Raw genomic sequence first — 20,585 nt, 5'->3', positions numbered from 1 at the left:
TACAACCTCCTGACTCAGAGGCGAGAATACCACCAAATCAAAATCAAATCAAATCAACTTTTATTGTCATTGTTAGTGCACAAGTGCAGTACAACGAAATGTAGGCTTGCGGCTCCCGAGAGTGTACATTTGGATTAAGACATTTAAACATTCAACATACATTTGGCTTGTAGTATATTAACATAAACATAACCATAATAAAGTGCATTGGCAGATGTGCAGGCTTTAGAGTTTATTTGTGGAATTCAGTAGGATGACAGCCCTGGGAAAGAAGCTGTTCCTAAATCTGGTCATACGGGTGCGAATGCATCTGTAGCGTCTCCCAGATGGCAGGAGGGCGAACAGACTGTGGCTGGGGTGGGTAGGGTCTTTGATGATGGACCGTGACCTCCGTAGACAGCGTTTCTGGTATCTGTGCTCTATGGTCGGTAGCCAGGTGCCGGTAATGCGTTGGGCAGTTTTGACTACCCGCTGCAGGGCTTTCCGGTCATAGTAGCTACAGCTGCCATACCATACTGTGATACAGTTTGTCAGGATGCTCTCTATAGTGCAGCGGTAAAAGTTAGAGAGGATCAGGGGTGACAGATTACATCCCTTCAGCCTCCTTAGGAAATATAGGCGCTGCTGGGCCTTCTTCACCAGAGAGGAGGTATTGAGGGACCAGGAGAGGTCTTCCGTGAGCCAAGGCTGACTTCAAATGCATTTGTGTTATTTAATTTCTTTGATAGGGCTGCATTTTCTTTTTTTTTAAATAAACTGTGGCTTGTTGCTGTTAATTACTGTTAATACTGTAAACTGAAATGGTTTCACTGCTGTTACGATAAAGGATGTATATACAGACATCCACTTTAATGTGGCTAATTCACGTTTCTAATAGATTCTGTTTGAAGCACATTAGAATTTTTTATTACATTTCCCATTTTACATTTTTTTTACGGAAATTCAAGCTGGTTTTAATTAATTCATATGAAAAGCAAAATTGTTAAAATAAGAAATTAAGTTAAATTAAATTAAATTGAGGTTTATTTTATTTTCCCCTCCTGAGAGTTTAATCCTAGTAGGTATCATGGTGATGCTCTGTTCGCTATTTGATCTGTTTCATACAGACTCACTTGTACTGATTCTATTGCCTACAGTCTTTATGTTAATTTCAAACATGTTCTGCCCCTGCGGACCTATGATCCTGATATTTTAAAATGTATGATGTGCACTATGACTGTACTATATTCAGGATGTGCAGTGGAAGATTGTGAGATTGCCAATTTAATCCACCTGGAACCTCTGGAATTCACCTGTGAGTTGCCCCATCTCCTCTCTCCTGGGTAACTGAATATTCCACTTGTTACCCTGTGTATTGAATTTGTGGACCAGGTGTAAGGATTTTAAAAATATTATTTTATTAAGATTATTACAAGGGTAGCATTGTGTCAGGTGACTGGTCTCCCAAGTTTCTCCAGGCACGGTGGTGGCCATCTTGAAAATTCCTTAAATGAAGTTTGATTTTAAACTCACTGGGCCTTGCTACTAAATGCAATGGTGTTTACTTCAGAGGGAAACCGTGAAAATTTAACCACAATTCAATTATAGACACAACAATGAATGGGGCGTTACAAGGCAGTCGGATGGACACTGGTTTTTCAACTAGGTTCAAATCCAGCCCAGATTGATGAGATAAACGTCTCCCCACTCTGCTGGCTGTGAGTTTGGACAATGTCAATCCAGTTTCTAGTAGTTCCAGAGCACTTAACGGCTACTAATTAGCATCAAATTGGCAATTTCGCTCAGAGAGCAAACAGGAAAATGAAGAAATCTCACACTGGTGTCGGACAGAGATGCTCTTCTGGGGCAGGAACTGAAACATGTGATTGGGACAAGATATGGGGAGACTTACAGTTATCTACTGACACTGTATCAGACTTGTGAGTGCTTGGTGCTGACACAGGATGCAGGAAATAACTTGGTGTCCCACATTCTGATGTACACCGGAATCACAATTTAAAATAAATGTGAATGAGATCGATATCATCTCACACTCGGTAAGTTGGTGCTGAAGACTTCAGGTTTTTAAAATGTTAAAATTTAGCAAAGTTTTTGTACTGTCAGAGGTATACAATCAGGACTAATCCTGCGATCCCACACTCCCAGCAGGGAACCACATTTTAAGTGAAGTGCAGGTCAGAGACTGGGCTGTAAGACTGTAGCTCCAGTCCTCCCAGTTGTGCTTCGAAACTTTGCTTCCTGCTGGGAGCGTGGGATTGTGGAATTAGCCCTATAGAAATTATATCACAGAAGAAGCCCATTCGGCCAGCGCTGGCTCCTCAAATGGAGCTCTCTACTCCAATCCCATGTCCCTGTCCTTTCACTGCATCCTTCTGTATGCTTCCTTTTCAAACACTTACCCAATTCCCTTCTAAATATTATAGTCTCTGCCTCAATAGCCCTCTTGTGGTGAAGCATTCCGTGTTCTAATAATCCTCTGTGTGAAAAAAACCTGTCTAATCTCCCCCTGCATTTTTCCAGTCTTATTCCTCAGTCTGTGTCCCTTTGTTACCGATTTGCCAACCAGTGGGAATAATCCTTCACTGTTTAGCCTCACAAAACCTTTCATAATTTTGAAAAGATTATTATTAGATCCCCATGTGAGGATTACATGGTACTTGTATGTACAATGAAGGGCTAATATAGGCGCATGTACTTCAGTGGCACCAGCTACGAGGGTTGATAAGAGCCAGCATCCTCCTTTGATAGAAGGGTGGTGGGTCAAGGGCTTGTTTGGCACTGGGTGTGGGTAAGGTTTATTTGATGAGTACTTTGGGCACTGATGTGGGTAGGGGTAGGAAGACATCAGGCGAATGGCATTAGTGCAAGGGAGAAGTAAACAAAGAATTTATATATCTTACCACATCCTCAGGACATCCCAAAACATTGCAAAGCCAATTAATTCATTTTGAAATATAGTCACCGTTGTTATGTAGGCAAATGCAGCAGCCAATTTGTATTCAGCAAGATCCATAAATGGAGATGAATGATGACCAGGTCATTTTTTTTGGTGGTGCTGGTTGAGGGTGAAATGTTGGCTCAGGACACCCTGCTCCTCTTCAAATAGTGCCATGGAGTATTTTACATCCAGGGTCTTAGTTTAACATCTCATTCTGTGACAGTGCAGCACTCCCTCAGCACTGCACAAGAGTTGAGCCTAGATTATGTGCTGAATTCCTGGAGTTGGACTTTGAACCCATGACCTTCTGTGTCTGAGGTGAGGGTGTTGTCATTGAGTCACGGATGGCACAAAGAGGCCCCAATTGCAATATTATCTCATACATGCCAGAAATGTGACTAACAGCCTGATGATCACATGGATTGATCAGATAGGAAGCAATCAGAACTCATTTGAAATAATAATATGCACTAACTTGAAAACTGTGATGGGAGCTTAAGAATTCTAAATCAGTAATTGTTTATGTGCAGAGTTCTTGTCAACTGAAATAAAAACAGTTAATGCTAGAAATACCCAGCAGGCCAGTCTGTATCTGACCAGAGAAAGGACAGCTTCTGACCCTTCACCAGAACTGAAGTCTATTTTTCTGATGAAGGGTTACAAAGGAAACATTAACCTGTCTTTTCTCTCTACAGATCCTGACAACCTGTGGGTGCCTCCAGTATTTTCTGCTTTGAGTGCTGATTTCCAGAAATGTCAGTGTTTTTTTAAAATTAGAATAGCCCTGATTTTAATCTAGCCTACCTTTGACTTCAATGGAGAGTAAAATTGGGTGGGTTTGTAAACCGACTGTCTGACCTGAACCTGGGTGGGTTGGTTCAAATCTGAGGCTGAACCAGACTGTTCGCAATCATAATTTAATAGGACAAAGTCAGCATGGTTTTATGAAGGGGAAGTCATGTTTGACAAATTTGCTGGAGTTCTTTGAGGAAGTAACATATAGGGTGGATAAAGGGGAACCAGTGGACGTAGTGTATTTAGACTTCCAAAAGGCATTTGACAAGGTGCCACACAAAAGATTATTGCTTAAGATAAAAAATCACGGGATTGGGGGTAATATTCTGGCATGGATAGAGGATTGGCTATCTAACAGAAGGCAGAGAGTTGGAATAAATGGTTCATTCTCAGACTGGCAATCAGTAACTAGTGGTGTTCCACAGGGGTCAGTGCTGGGTCCCCAACTCTTTACAATCTATATTAACGATTTGGAGGAGGGGACCGAGTGTAACATATCAAAGTTTGCAGATGATACTAAGATGGGAGGGAAAGTAGTGAGTGAGGAGGACATAAAAAACCTGCAAGGGGACATAGACAGGCTAAGTAAGTGGGCAGAGATTTGGCAGATGGAATACAATACTGGAAAGTGTGAGGTTATGCACTTTGGCAGGAAAAATCGTAGAGCAAGTTATTATCTTAATGGCAAGAAACTGGAAAGTACTGAAGTACAAAGGGATCTGGGGGTCCTGGTGCACGAAACTCAAAAGGTTAGTATGCAGGTGCAGCAAGTGATTAAGAAGGCCAATGGAATGTTGGCTTTCATTGCTAGGGGGATAGAATATAAAAATAGGGAGGTATTGCTTCAGTTGTACAAGGTATTGGTGAGACCGCACCTGGGATACTGCGTACAGTTTTGGTGTCCATACTTAAGAAAGGACATACTTGCTCTCAAGTCAGTACAAAGAAGGTTCACTCGGTTAATCCCGGGGATGAGGGGATGGACATATGAGGAGAGGTTGAGTAGATTGGGACTCTACTCATTGGAGTTCAGAAGAATGAGAGGCGATCTTATTGAAACACATAAGATTGTGAAGGGGTTGGATCGGGTGGATGCGGGGAGGATGTTCCCGATGATGGGTGAAACTAGAACTAGGGGGCATAGTCTTAGAATAAGGGGCTGCTCTTTCAAAACTGAGATGAGGAGGAACTACTTCACTCAGAGGGTGGTAGGTCCATGGAATATGCTGCCCCAAAAAGCTGTAGAAGCTACATCATTACATAAATTTAAAACAGAAATAGACAGTTTCCTAGAAGTAAAGGGAATTAAGGGTTACGGGGAGCAGGCAGGAATTTGGACATGAGTCTAGGTTCGGATCGGTCATGGCCCTGTGGGTAGCGGAGCGGGCCCAGGGGCCGTGTAGCCTGATCCTGCTCCTATTTCGTGTGTCTAATTCTGTTAGATTCAGGAGATGGTTCTGTGATAGTGGATTGGCGGTTAGGATCAGATCAGCCATGATCTTATTGAATGGCGGAGCAGGCTCGAGGGGCCGATTGGCCTACTCCTGCTCCTATTTCTTATGTTCTTATGTTCTTATGTAACCTTGGTATTGTATTTGATCCTGAGATAAACTTCTGACCACATATCCACTCCATCACCAAGACCGCCTATTTCCACCTCTGTAACATCGCCCGACTCTGCCCTTCCTCAGCTCATCTGCTGCTGAAACCATCATCCATTGTTACCTCTAGACTTGACTATTCCAACACACTCCTGGCCAGCCTCCCATCTTTTACTCTCCATAAATTTGAGGCCATCCAAAAGCTCTGCTGCCCGTATCCTAACTTGCACCAAATCCCATTCACCCATCACTCCTATGCTCACTGACCTACTTTGGCTCCCGGTTAAGCAACGCCTCAATTTTAAAATTCTCATCCTTGTTTTCAAATCCCTCCATGGCCTATCCCCCTCCCTATCTCTAACCTCCTTCAGCCCCACAACCCTGATATATCTGTGCTCCTCCAATTCTGGTCTCTTGAGTATCTCAGATTTTAATCGCTTCACCATTGGCGGCCGTGCCTTCAGCTGCCTAGGTCCTAAGCTCTGGAATTCCCTCCCTAAACCTCTCCGTCTCTCTACCTCTCTTTCCTCCTTTACGACACTCCTTAAAACCTACCTCTTTGACCAAGCTTTTGATCATCTGCTCTAATATCTCTTTATGTGGCTCGGTATCAAATTTTGTTTGATAATGCTCCCATGAAGTGCCTAGGGACGTTTTACTACGTTAAAGGTGCTATATAAATACAAGTTGTTATTGTTGTAGTTTGTTGTTTTTTTTTAGTGATGGGAATGTACAGTATTTTAAGTGGACACCCTAGAGATTTATTTAGTGTCTGGAGAATGAATGCTGTTTGCAGGGCTGCTGTCGGCCACACAGACATCTCATCCAGAGTGCACAGCCGCAGAGGGTTTATTTGTGGAACTTAAAGATCTCATGGACCCCTTAAAAACTCGATCCTTCATTTCACTGTTAATTGGGATCTTTGTTTATTATTTGTCATGTGATTATGCCAAAGCTTTTTTTCCAAGGAGCCATACAGACTGCTATTAAGTTACAAACTGCAGCACCTCTGATACCGATTGGCAAGATTTTACAGCTGAAACGCAAAGGGTCCACTAGAGGCTAATTAATCAGTAATCATTAAACATTTTGTGTTGTTAGGCAGGTAGCGGACTGGGATATAAAGAGAATTGACGCCCCTTAAAATTCTTGTGTTTGATGTTTATTAAGGATTTTTTTTCTCTCTGGGACTTCTCATCACAGTTGATGATTGAACAGTTCAGCTGTCAAGAATTACCTCTGATGGACGGTGGTATTTCCATAAAGGGGCCGGCATGCTGTTTGGATGTGCATTGATCTGCTATAGTTTTACTCAGCTCCTGCCACGTCTCCGGCACAGCCTGCCTCCTGCTCGATATGCAGAATATTTCTGGATGAAGCGAGCGATTCTGTCACTGAGCTGATGGTGCTCAGTGACTCTTGCAGCTCTCCGCTGGTCTGTACTGCAGGAGCCTGACACTCTGACCACTGAGGCATAAAAAACAGAGAATTGGAAGTCTGAGCCTGTCAGGCCCTGGCGCATCCCCCTGAGAGCAAGGAGGGGGAACGAAGGGAATCACATCGTGAAGTGTCGGCTTACTTCAAATCATTTGAGCAGAAGTGCAGCTGATGAGTTTAAATTTCCCATCGCCTGCTGATTAATATGCACAGCAACGCAAATTGCCATCACCTCGTCTTCACAGCTAAGGGGTTGGGAAAGGCGGCTGCACTCCTGTCAGTATTGAGGTGTGAGGCAAAGTTTGGGGAACAAAGGAGGCAGACTTGGTTAAATTCGAAGCGAAAACAACAAATATTTTAATGAAGTAATTTAGCCACACAAGGAATGGATTTTTAATGGCTTAGCTAGTTATTGTATTTACTTAGCTTCTGCTAAAATGTTGATGATAATTAGTTTGTGAACCATAGGAACAGGCCATTTGCATTGGATTAATGTCCAGAATTCATGAAATAAAACTGGTGATAATCATCATATCTAATATCATACTCGTGATGGGGAAAGGCAATGGGATGGCAGGGAGCAGATAAGAGACAGAGGGACATAGAAAGCGGGTGTGGAAAAGATCTACCAGATGTGATGCCAGAAAACTCCTACTAATTAATGAAGCCAGTTGGTTGATCGTGTTACTAAATCTCAACTTATTTCCCAGCATATTTCTTATATCAACAAGTCCTAGGTGTTACATGTGATGTAGTTAAATTAGTGAAGGTTTGAGTTTCACAGAAAATGAAGAAACCCATTAATTGCAAAGTGTGACTAGATGCAGATCGGTTATTAATGACATTTGGTTCATAACATTGAACTACTACTTCACCATATTTCTTCAATTGTGGGACAACCCAGACTAATTAACTCGAAAATCTTTGCATCATTTAATCCTCTTTGTGCTCTCTATTTTAGGAGGTGATTTTTCTGGGAGCCCATATTCCCATCCGCAGTATACAACTTACAACGACTCCTGGAGATTTCCCAATGCTGGATTATTAAGTAAGTGTGTTTCTGGATTATATGGTTTGAAAGATCTTATTATCATAGAGAGCATCATGAGTACATGTGTCCATTTTTATATGCCTGCATCATTAAGTCTTTCCTGTGTTCTGCGATGATGAGAGGTGATGTACATGTAACGGATCCCTCTCTTCCAGGCTGATGAAGAAGGCCTAGATGGTGTATATTTAAGTTATTTTCTTCTTCCGCCTCCAAGTCACAAGCATCATACAGCTTCCAAGGACTTTCAGTGCTGTTTTACACCTGGCCACCAGCAGGTGCAAAACACCTTGCTGGAATTGATTCCGTCTCTTCCCCTTCTCACTCTGCCCCACTTCAGTGAGCTGTCTGAGAGCAAGGGATCACCTTCGGCGCCCTGGGTGAGATGCCCTAACCCTGTCAGTCCATAGCACAGCTCTAGATGCCAGTTAGTTGTCAATTAGTTCCCCAAAAGAGGGCACAGGGGTTCGACAATAATACCCAGCTTTCCATCACTTTGTGTGTGGTAATGTGTTGATCAAGTAATTCATTAAATATAAAGGGCAGAGAGTTATATAAACAGTGTAGTGATGTCATGTGGTAAGTTATATATGAATCGATAAGGTGTAGGGTAAGGATACAGTAAACATAGCAGGAGCAGGAATAGGCCATTCGGCCCCTCGAGCCTGCTCCGCCATTCAATGAGATCATGGCTGATCATCCAAACTCAGTACCCTGTCCCTGTCTTCTCCCCATATCCCTTGATCCCTTTAGCCTTAAGAAATATATCTAACTCTTTCTTGAATATATTTAATGAATTGGCCTCAACTGCCTTCTGTGGTAGAGAATTCCACAGGTTCACCACTCTCTGGGTGAAGAAATTCCTCATCTCTGTCCTAAATGGCTTACTCCTTATCCTTAGACTGATATAATATATGCAAAGTGCAGTGTATATGAGATGGGGATTTAGTACAGGTATAATACATAAAGTACATGTGATATATTATGTATAATGTATATCATTCCGTACCATATCATTACATCTTATTTATGTTATACCCTATAATCTTCTTTGTGCCTTTTTTGTAACTGTTAGGCTCAGTACTGCTCCTCTGGTATATCAGTCCATTGAGCCTGCTCTGGGATTTTGTCAGTAATGGCAGCTTTTTTAAAAATCCCTTTTTAATATTAGTCTACCGCACTAACATTGTGGGTTTTTTTTCTCTCTTCCCCCCCTCCCCCCCCACTCCCCCCCCAAAAAATGCTGCCTGGCATAAGTGATAGAGATGTTACTTAGCACAATATACAGTATATACATTAGATGCACATACTCAGTGATTGAGGGCGAGCTAATGCATGTTTGATCCCTGCTTACTCCTTTCTCGACTTTGAGCCACGTTGGTCGAAGAGGTATCAAATGGAGACTGCACCATCTCTCTTGCAGGGGGAAGGGTAAATAGAATGGCAGGATCACCCCAAGTGATCCTTCGTACCTTCTGATAGCTGTGTTCAGAGAGGACTAGGAGCAGGCTGTCTGTTACCGCCTGGGAGTGAAGAAGGTCTGAAGATGGAACTTTACATTAAATGTTTAGGAAACATTGTATCATAGTTTGGTGCTCTACGTGTGTGTGTGTAGCTTTACATGTATTTAAATGAGTTAGTATGTATAAACAAGATGTACTGTTATGGTATGACATAACATATACTAAAAATACCTGTATAATTGAACACAATATAATGCATACAAGATATTACGATATAATATACACAAAGTGCATTAATATAATATAGTGTATAATATATAATATTGTGTAATATATAATGTAACAGTGGTATATAAAGGAAATACAATATATAGAGAATGTAGTGATATGGCATGATATAGTGCAATGCAGGACTTGGTGTCGCTAGGGTACAGTAGGCTGGGTTTTCTGAACCACTCAGTTAAGGGCACTTAGGGATAGGCAATAAATGCTGGCCTTGCCAGTGATGCCCACATCCTTAGAATAATTTTTAAAAATATTAGGTAGGTTGTGTTAGCTGCATGTGATGCCCCTACCCAACGCCCCCCCGCGCTACCTGATTTACCTCTATGTTCTGCCCTCAGATGATCCTTTATACCCAGGATGTGCCCCTTGGTGTTTGCTGAAAATCCTAGGCCTGCATGTTCTTGTGTTAAAAATGTTTAGATATTTTCCTGCCCTGTTTTGTAATCTCTATGGTCAGATGCCCATTGCGCTTTAAAATGGACATAATTTCACTTACGCAGTCAATTCTTCTTCAGCCAATGACCATTTGTTTTGTCATCTCTTTAAAAAAAATGAAGAAAGGTCAAGTGATTGTAGGATGAAGTCCAAATATTTGTGTTGGGGGAGTGAGGGGCACGAGGTGGGGGGTGGGAGGAGGAGTCCTTATTATCTGTACTAGTCATATGCTGCCTCAGAACCAAGTCGGGATCACATACATATCTGTAATTCACTCCAAACATCCATTATTCTATAACTGATTTATTGCACTCTGCATGTTTGTCATCAGTATAATCTCAAGCATGTTGCCTATGAGATCCTCAACTAAATTATGTAAAAATGTCATTCATGACCAGTGTTCTTCATTTTTTTTTTGGCTGGACTGCCCCTTTAACCGCATGGCACATTCAAAATTCCGTGCATGCGTATTTTTTTCCATTTAAAAGCAGGTGAGCCGGCTGCACGGGAGCTCCTGAGGGCTGTGCAGCCGTGCAGCTTAAAGGGAACATTGTTCATGACCTGTACATATCCTTTGGGCTGCCAACATTGTCCCCATTAGACACATTGGCCAAAAGCCCAGTGTAGAACATTTTCCTCGACCGTCTACCTTTCCATTACATGGATTGGTTTAAAATCCCAGTTAAGAACCCAGAGAGAATGTTTTTTCCTGAGATTAATCGTTCACGTTTATATTTTCAATACAACATGACACAGACGTTGTGTCCAATGCATTCCTTGCCTTTTGCAACATTGGCCAGTCCATGAGGGTCTCAGGTGATGCATGGCTTTCCACACGATGATTGCTCAACATGGCTGCCTGTTTCAGAGTGTCAAATGACAAGGAGTTCCGTCAGCTGGCAGTTGTGATATGTGATTGTTTGGGGTGTGCTGAGGGAATGTGTACATTGCAGATGTTGTTAAGACTGAAAATTCAAATAAAATGCTTAAAATGAAGTATAAATGAATAAAGGGGAAGAGAGTTCAAATTGATATTTTAAAAGAACACTAAATGCAAGTAACAAAATCTAATGAAGAAAAATGATCCAATTTCATGCTCTTTGAATGTGATAACTCCTGTGCCATTTTAGCTCATTACTTTTAACTTGACATAGATCAAGATAAATTTCTTTTGATGCATTGTTCCTATCTCCTCACTGACACCGATATGTGTTTACTGCAGAATTTAACTCGAGCTGACAGAATCCCCACTCTAATACACCCAACTACTTAAGCATTTATTTTTTACAAGGGTATGGGGTCATTGTATATGACTGTTTGCCTCACGACTGTTAAATAATTAGGGCACTTCCGGTGCTGAGGTCATGTCCTCTAGAGGTGTCTTGGCGTATGAAAATGACTTTGACCGTTCGGGTTCCTGAGATGGTGTGAGAATGATGGATATGTTATTGAAGTGCATTCTAATTGATTAATGTTAGAGTAAATGCTGCTGGATTTATTTAACAATCTCAGAACTCTATACCAGCCTAAAAAAAAATTTTACACATGCAATTTTTCTTACTGCTTCCAAATGTGTGTGTCTTGCATTCAGACTGCCCACCCCAACCAAAAGGACTGGACATTTGGGACCAGCTCCATGGATGGCTTCAATGTGGCTCCTGATTTAGCTGCTTGCAGTTGTCATGGAAACATGGCTATCTTTGTCCAATTTTTGCTTTCTTTTAACCTAGCCCATTCTCCCCACTATACCTGATGGCTTGTCAGTTTTTCCTCGCTTGGTTCAATTGCTATCTATCCAGTCGTAGCCAGATAATCTCCTGCAATGACTTCTCTTCCCACTCCCTCACCATTAATTCTGGGGTCCCCCAAGGATCTATCCTTGCCCCCCTCCTATTTCTCATCTACATCCTACCCCTTGACGACATCATCCGAAAACACAACATCGGATTCCACATGTACGATGACGATACCCAGCTCTACCACACCACCACCTCTCTCAACCCCTCCACTTCCTCTGATTTGTGTCACCGCTTGTCTGACATCCAGTACTGGATGAGCAGAAATTTCCTCCAATTAAATATTGGGAAGACCAAAGCCATAGACTCTGATATTTACGGGGAGGCCGAAAATGGCAGAAGAACCGGGCAAGGCTGACGAAGCAGAGGCCCTGCTGAATTTAATGGCAGAACTTCATTATCATTTATTTAATTCTGATTCCCACTTGGCAGTCGGCCAAATTGACAGGCTGATTGACTGCTGGGCGGGAAAAAGCACTTACTGTACTTTCTGGAGCTGGCAACTCGCACCTCCTGCTCCTGCCTGCTAAGTCATGGGAAACCCACATGGCAGCAGGTAAATTTAAATCATGCTGCAACTTGCACTGTGGGAGTCTGATTTAAATATGCTAATGAAGTGTCCCACATCTCCAAGATAAGACACTTGCACGACTCACAACCCACCGCCGTAAAAATGGCAGCAGGTGCGAATGAGTCAGGTTGGGGAAGCATTTCGTGTTTTTTAGGATTTAACCACCCTCCCGACCTACTCCCACCCGTCGTCGGGGGTTATTATCGAGGCCATTGTCTTCGGTTCCTAGCACGGACTCTGTTCCCTAGCCACCATCACCATCCCCCTCCCTGGCCATTGTCTCAGGCTGAACTAAACTGTTTGCAACGGTTCGCAACCTCAGCAACCTATTTGACCCTGAGTTGAGCTTCTGACCCCACATCCTCTCCATCACAAAGACTGCCTACTTCCACCTCTGTAATAACGCTGAGCTCTGCCTCTGGCTCAGCCCATCTGTACTGAAACCCTCATCTATGCTTTTGTTACCTCCAGACTCAACTATTCCAAGGCTCTCCTGGCCGGCCTCCCATCTTCCACCCTCCGAGAATAGCCTCACTGAACCACATGTTGGTGTGTTAATATGCTGTGTCATAGTGATAGGATCTCAGCTGGTCGAGTTCCTGTTCTCAACCAGGTCATCTAGGATAGGTGGCAAAGAAGGCACTTCTCCACTGACTGGGCTTTTGATCCATGCCACTCTTGTGCAGCTACTGGCAGCTTTTAAGAATAGCTTTAGAGTTTGTCTATCTGTCCCTCAGTCAGATACCGTGCAAAGGGGGCGGGGGGGAATAACTGGAAGGAATGGGAATGCTGAGTTACTTTGACACTTTGTGAATGTATTCAAAAAGAAAAAAAAGACTTGCATTTATATAGCTCATTTCATGACCTCCGGATGTCCCAAACGCTTTACAGCCAACGAAGTACTTTTTTTTTAAAGTGTAGTCACTGTTGTAATGTAGGAAATGCGGCAGCCAATATGCGCACAGCAAGCTCCCACAGCAAGATAATGATCAGATAATCTTTTTTTTTGGTGATGTTGGTTGAGGCTTAAATATTGGCCAAGACACTGGAGAACTCCCCTGCTCTTCTTCGAAATAGTGCCTTGGGATCTTTTACATCCACTTGAGAGGGCAGACGGTGCCTCAGTTTAACGGCACCTCCGACAGTGCAGTACTCCCTCAGTGCTGCACTGGAGTGTCAGCCTAGGTTTCTGTGCTGAAGACTCTGGAGTGGGACTTGAACCCCACAACCTTCTGACTCAGAGGCAAGAGTGCTACCAACTGAGTCACAGCTGACACTGTATGACTGGCATGTACTAGTCTACCTGAAGTAGACATGTAAATGATTCTTCAGAGACTAGCATTGGAGTCCTGCCACATCTGTCTGATCCTTCTATTCTAGAAGGGAAGAGGTATGTAGGTTTCTAGTGGGTCAGACTGATCTCACAGTTGAAAGGTGAGAGTATTTTGTGGCCTTCTGGCCTTGTACCGAGCCTCTGATGGTCCAGGGCACGGTGAAAATGTGCCCACATAGTGCGAATTCATCCATTTGTTCCTCTCTGATCTAGTGAGGACTAGGTTATGTGATGTTGTAGTGAGTATGCACCTGGTCCTTAATGAAGAGGGTGGTATGTTGCCGTGTTTTGGGGTATGTGCCCATGAGTTACTGAGAGCAGAGTGGTGAGGCAGGATATTGTGTGGATGCATATGTCTAATCCACCAATATGCTCAGCAATGCTGAACCCACAGTATTAGTTTTCACCTGCCCTCCCGTGAACCAGTGCGCATACTCACTGAGGCTTCTCATTTCATAAACTCGGAGAGCAGTATCACGTGCTGCTGATTCAGGTGAATGACCACTGCCATTTTGACGAGTGCACTATGGCCCTTAAATCTAACTCGCTGAGTCAGATGACCAAATTTCAGTTTATTTTGAAATCCATTCCAAATCTGAACCTGGGCTGAAGTCTGAGGCTACCTGAGGATTTTGTTTAATGAGAAAGTGTTTATTGTAGAATGTGGATAGTATAATTTTGGATAGTTCTTGTGGTCAAGCTATATTGTGGGTTTTCATTCCCCCCACTGTCTATCTGCAGTTCCCTGAATGTCAAATGACACACGATTACTCTGTACTGGCAGGGATGTATAGTATAGCCTGAACTGGAATTTCATCCAACCATGTGTCCAAGTTTCCAATGGACAGCTGATATTCCAGTCAGAGATCATAGAATCATAGAATGATAATAGCACAGAAGGAGGCCATTCGGCCTATCGTGCCTGTGTCGGCTCTTTGTAACACCTATCAATTAGTCCCACTACCCTATTCTTTACCCATAGCCCTGCAAATTTTTCCTTTTCAAGTATTTACCCAGGAAAGCCCAGACATCTAAGCTAGCCTCTCAGTAAAGTTTAAAAAAAAATAAGGATAGAGCAGGACTGATGTCCTATCTGTAAATGTCACAAGTACTTTTAGTAAATGCTTGATTATATTTACAAACCATGCTAAAGACATCTCGGGACATTGAACCCAGGATGACAGTCATATTCTCCATCTTAATATCTTGAATCCAATATCAGACTCTTTGGGGTCGATTTTCAGTGTGCCGTGGAATCGGGATTGGAGGCGTGCGGGGGGGGTTAAATTCCCAAATTTGGGGGTCCCGACACCATCCCGCCCAAAACCCGCCTCCATGTAAGTTTCAAAGGAGGCGGGTACCCGCCCCGCACTGGGACCCGCCGACCCGAGGCGGGAAGGGATTAGTGCCAATTAACTGCCTGTTAACAGGCAGTTTTTAGCCTAATCCCTATTTTGAAGGTTGTCGTGTGGGATTCCCGACGGCTCCAAACCACGCCAGGTTAGAGGAGTCGGGCCGTCGGGTTGAAGGACTTGGAGGGGTCAAGATGTCGGTGTTCAGGTGAGTGATGGGTGCATGAGTGCAAAGGTAAGTGTATTTGGTGTGTCTAAAGTGTGTAAAGAAGTTTAAATTACCTGTACTTACCGTTACAGCCTTCCTTCCTCTAGGTTTCGGGAGTCCATCATTCAGCCGACACAGAAAGCAGAATGGCTGCGATCTGTCAAAAGTGACAGCCTGCAGCTTTCAGTGCCGGTGAGATTTCGAACTGAGTCTGCATAGAAGGACTCAGGTTAGAAGTAAGACTGTCAGTATTTGACAGCTTCAAACAGCTGTGAAACACTGATATTTCATCTGTCAACACGTCTTGACAGATGAAATTTCAGTCTGTGACGTCACCTGTTGCCGGGTGGCCCTTAATTAGCCTGCTGAGCCCGCTGGGCGGGCTCAACAAGGTCAATCAAGTGAAAATCGCGTGGATTGGCCGCATCTCGATGGAGGAGGACTACAACCCCGAAAGTTGTAGTCCCGCCTCCTTCCCGACTTCTGAATGAAAATCACCCCCTTTGGGTCTGAATGGACTTTGAACTAGTTTCAGGATCAAAGATAGTCCCACTCCTCTTCCACAGAAGCAAACACGTCTGATTTTGTTCTTAAGGATTGAAACTGTTTCAATAAAAACAATATATATGTTCTGGCTGCTTCAGCCCCCTAACTTGCAGTTAGATGGTTATAAAATGTGTAATGAAAGAGGTTATTGAATGTTGTCACTTTGGGGTAGTTGTTCTTCTGTTCAAATTATATTTGTTGCACTTTTGTCTATTTATGGTACATTTCTTAAACTGATGGGTAAAGAAAGCACTTGCATTTATAAAGTGCATTTCATGTCCTCAGGATGTCCCAAAGCAGTTCATAGCAAATGCATGAGTTTTGAAGTGAAGTCACTGTTGTAATGTAGGAAATGTGGCAATTTGCATACAGCAAGATCCCACAAACAGCAGTGAGACAAATTTCACGGGCCAAAATTTGCTGTCATAGTAACAGTGAGGTGAATGGCACTTGCTGTTATTTATGTGTAAATAGTACAGTAAGTTCAGGTGAGGTGCAGATGTGCAGTTAAATGGGAATATCCATAAGCTGCTGTCTAGGTTGCTGTCCATTAGCTTCACTAAAAAGGCATTTCGCTGTCTGCCTTATCACTGAAATGCATTGAATGTCATGATGTTGCTGTATTTGTGCGGTAGATACAAACTAAACCCGCCGCAGATATTTAGGGCTAGTAATTAGTAGCACAAATACCCGTTTAACGATAAGTATTAATTACTACCTATCAGCCGCTCTGGCACCGAAAATGAACTATTACATGTGTGGAGTCTCATTCCTGCAGGATTTGAATTTTTGGGGGTGATTTTAAATGTCAAATTTTTAATTTTAATTTTTTTCTTACTTTTCCTTTGTCTCTTTCCCTCTCTCTTAATTCAATCTTTTTCAGTTCTCTTTCTGTACCTGTTTTTTGACAATGAATTCGCCCCCTTTAATTCACCCTCCTTCTCAGTCCTTCCTGTATTTATTTCCCAATCCTTAAATTTGATTGGTTTCAGAGATACCCTGTTGGTTGCCCTGTTCACTCGGGTTCCAGTGCCCCGTTTCCCTCACTGTGCCGTTATCAGCTCGCACTTTCAGAAACTTTGTAGGCAAAAATGTTTTGAGCTGAAGGGTGCAGGGGCAAACCTATCTAGTGGCAGATGCTGTTACATGCCCTGTGACAGCAAAATCTGCCCCATATGTTTTCATTGAGGGATGAATGTTGGCCAGGACATCGGGAGAACTCCCTGCTCTTTTTTAGACAGTGTCATGAGATCTTTTAAATTCTGGTTCCATGGGTTTTCCTTTTTCTCTGGTATTTTTTAATGCTATTGGGTGGGGAAAAAGGAAACTTCCATTTAAGGAGTGGGGCTTAGAATGCTGTCCTTTCACCATGGGGGCCTAGGGCTTGAATTCGATGAGGGATAAAAGTCTCTTTGCTGTAAGGGTCCAATGTAAAATGGGTTTGCATTGACTTGACCCAATTTCAAATGAGTAAGGGCCTGTAGCGCAGAAGTGTTTATAATTTAGCACAAATTGTCAATCTTACTGAGAGCGGGCACACGGATAGCTAGGAACGTGAAGAAACAACTTCAGTAGGAGGTGATTTTTATGAAATTGGTGTTAATGTGCATAATTACAACAATAACTTACATTTGCCTAACCCTTTAACGTAAACGTCCCAAAGCAGTTCAGAGGCATATTCAAAACAAATGGACGCCAAGCCAAAGATGGCCTTTATCTTGCCCTTTGTGCCCAGGGAGACACGCTTTCCCAGGGGCACGGGTCTGGAAACTCTGCCTTATACTGTTTATCCACTACATCTCTTCCCCACCTTCTTTACTTTCCCCTCTAACTCTGACTAAGATGTGACTGTAATATTAATGGAGGAGAAGTGTAGAAAGATCACTTTATTTAAAAGGAATTGACAGCTTGTTGGGGTGGGAGGGGGGGTTTGTTTCATGTAAAACAGTAGGCACATATAGTTGTAATATTTTGTGATGCATTGTATTGTATGCTCTGTGTTTCTGATCAGCTACCCTGTCCCTAATGATATAATGAGTGGCTGAGGGGAACTTTCATTTACTTTTGTATTGAAAGTCCATGAAGGGCATTGATTTATTTATTTAACTACTTTTTATGAACTTTTTTATCCGTGATCAGTGACACGGCAGATCCATTACGGATCAATATTTGGAAAAGGAGGTCTGTGTTTCCTGCCCATTACAAAATGAAGGTATCTGTATAGTTCAGGCAGATGAACAGCATAACAGGAGTTCATAGTACATTGTATAAGGGTTGATTCCCCTATTTGCACTGTGGCCAGGTGCAGTGCTGGTTGTATAATCATGGCCCTACAAGGCCTGATGTTCTGTCCATTAATTTAAGTGGGCATAAAATCGCGTTACATCCAGCACTGGCTGCAAGCACTGTTCCTTGCCAGGATGTGCCCGATTGGAGAATCAGCCCTTAGAATATACACCCTTTCCAACAATTTTGTTGTTGTCGGTGAGCAATGCCACAGGAGGTCAACTTTATTCATTTACTTTTAATATTTAAAAATGAGACGTTGATGGCCAACTAGCCAAAACTAATCCAAAGGGGCAGTTGATCCTAAGCGGTTGAGGTTTGGCGCGTTAACCCAGATTTCTTGATTGGCGTTCATTTAGTGCTGGCATTGACCTACTTTAATGTGAACTGCTTTCCTCTCTTCTCTGCAAAGCTTTCTAACCCTGATGTTGCTCTCTCTCAGGTTCCCCCTACTATTACAGCACCGCAGCCCGCGGATCTGCACCAGCTGCTGCCGCCGCAGCCTACGATCGTCACTAGCCAGGGGCGGGGGGTGCACAGGCTGCAGGTAGTAAAGAAATTGTGCACTTACAACACATATCAATCAGGTCTGAGACAACAGGAAATGTGTGAAGCTCAGAAGGTCAAATGTGAACTTCCTGCAGGATAATCAAACTCCCTCTCGGAACGACCGCTGCCGAACGTTTGCTGTTTTCACTGCAGAACGATGGAAACTGCTGACCTTGGACCCACACCGATAGTTATCCAGGCAACCGATGGAGTGCATCCATTTATTAGCGAAGAAAGACTTTTCAAGTTTTTAAAAAAATATTTTACGAAAAATGTGGTTTTATTAGGAGGGTAATATTTTATTCTATGTGATTCTTTTTCTGGGAAATGATTTCAAACTGAATAGCAGCAAAATGCTGCCTATATTTAAAAACCGTGATCTTGATTACTGAATCACTGCACTTGCAAGTATTTGAAGAGTGGTATTGGGAAGAGAGAAAGGTACATGTACAGTAATTACACACTGCATCATATCAACCTTAACCCTGTGTGTGCTGCCGAAAAAATAGATTCTTAAAACATTTGCGGTTTTTGAAAAAGTTATAAAGACTCTGAATATTGCACTTGGCTCAATCCAGTCCATGAACCCAAGTTTATCAAATTTAATATTTGGCAATTAAAAAAAAAAATCATTGTTGCATTAGTATTGCGATAGGATTTTCTAAATTGCAAGGAGGTCCTGCACTCAGAGGGTTCAGAAGGAACTAAATCCCAGCTGATAGTCCTGTCTACTTGTTACTACCAGGTACACTGAGCAAGCTCTGAGCTCGCTGTAAACCAGAACTGGCCAGAAAGATTATATCTATGACCCTGGTGCGATGTGGGAATCGCTCAGTAACAATCCAGCTGCATTTCGAAACCACCTTTTTATTTGTGTGTGTGTGTGTGTGTGTGTGTGTGCGCGCGCGCACTGAAGGCCCCGATATTAATGTGGAGGCAGGGAGGGTGCAGGAGAGCGCGGTAGAGTGGGGAAAACCCAGCTAAGCTGGGATCTTAACGGCAGGGCCTCATTTAAATAACCTGTTGCAGACTCCCGCCTGGCTGGCGGGCATGAGCACGAACGAGTAGTAGAAGGCTGCAGCCGTCCCCAACAGCTAGCTCGTGGGGGTGGGGCAGGGGGATGCTGAGAGGTCGGGTCATGATCAGGTGGGGGGATGCTGAGAGGTCAGGGCCATGATCAGGTGGGGGTATGCTGAGAGGTCAGGGCCGTGATCGGGTGGGGGTGGGGGTGGGGGTGGGGCGGGGGCATGCTGAGAGGTCAGGGCCGTGATCAGGTGGGGGTGGGGCGGGGGGATGCTGAGAGGTCAGGGCCGTGATCAGGTGGGGGTGGGGTGGGGGTATGCTGAGGTCAGGGCCGTGATCGGGTGGGGGTGGGGCGGGGGGATGCTGAGAGGTCAGGGCCCTGATCGGGTGGGGCGGGGGGATGCTGAGAGGTCAGGGCCCTGATTGGGTGGGGCGGGGGGATGCTGAGAGGTCAGGGCCGTGATCGGGTGGGGGTGGGGCGGGGGGATGCTGAGAGGTCAGGGCCGTGATCGGGGTGGGGCGGGGGGATGCTGAGAGGTCAGGGCCGTGATCGGGTGGGGCGGGGGGATGCTGAGAGGTCAGGGCCCTGATCGGGTGGGGCGGGGGGATGCTGAGAGGCCAGGGCCCTGATCGGGTGAGGCGGGGGGATGCTGAGAGGTCAGGGCCGTGATCGGGTGGGGGTGGGGCGGGGAGATGCTGAGAGGTCAGGGCCGTGATCGGGTGGGGGTGGGGCGGGGGCATGCTGAGAGGTCAGGGCCGTGATCAGGTGGGGGTGGGGCGGGGGGATGCTGAGAGGTCAGGGCCGTGATGGGGTGGGGGTATGCTGAGGTCAGGGCCGTGATCGGGTGGGGGTGGGGCGGGGGGATGCTGAGAGGTCAGGGCCCTGATCGGGTGGGGCGGGGGGATGCTGAGAGGTCAG

General features: G+C 44.1%; 1 protein-coding gene across 1 annotated transcript in view; it reads left to right on the top strand.

Annotated features, from left to right (window-relative positions):
• LOC147124192 (paired box protein Pax-5-like) overlaps nucleotides 1–19,806 on the top strand; it is a 159,118-nt gene extending 139,312 nt beyond the window's left edge. Inside the window, exons 3-4 of the mRNA XM_085983673.1 lie at nucleotides 7,733–7,819; nucleotides 18,537–19,806. Coding sequence (XP_085839799.1) covers nucleotides 7,733–7,819; nucleotides 18,537–18,613 — 164 coding nt within the window. The 3' untranslated portion in view covers nucleotides 18,614–19,806. The remainder of the gene's footprint in view (nucleotides 1–7,732; nucleotides 7,820–18,536) is intronic.
• Nucleotides 19,807–20,585: the final 779 nt, after the last annotated feature.

Source organism: Somniosus microcephalus, chromosome 1 (genome assembly GCF_052327205.1).
Source record: "Somniosus microcephalus isolate GS21.2 chromosome 1, FLI_Smic_1.0, whole genome shotgun sequence".
NCBI classification, from domain to species: Eukaryota; Metazoa; Chordata; class Chondrichthyes; order Squaliformes; family Somniosidae; genus Somniosus; species Somniosus microcephalus.
This window is presented reverse-complemented; position numbering and strand designations above follow the sequence as displayed.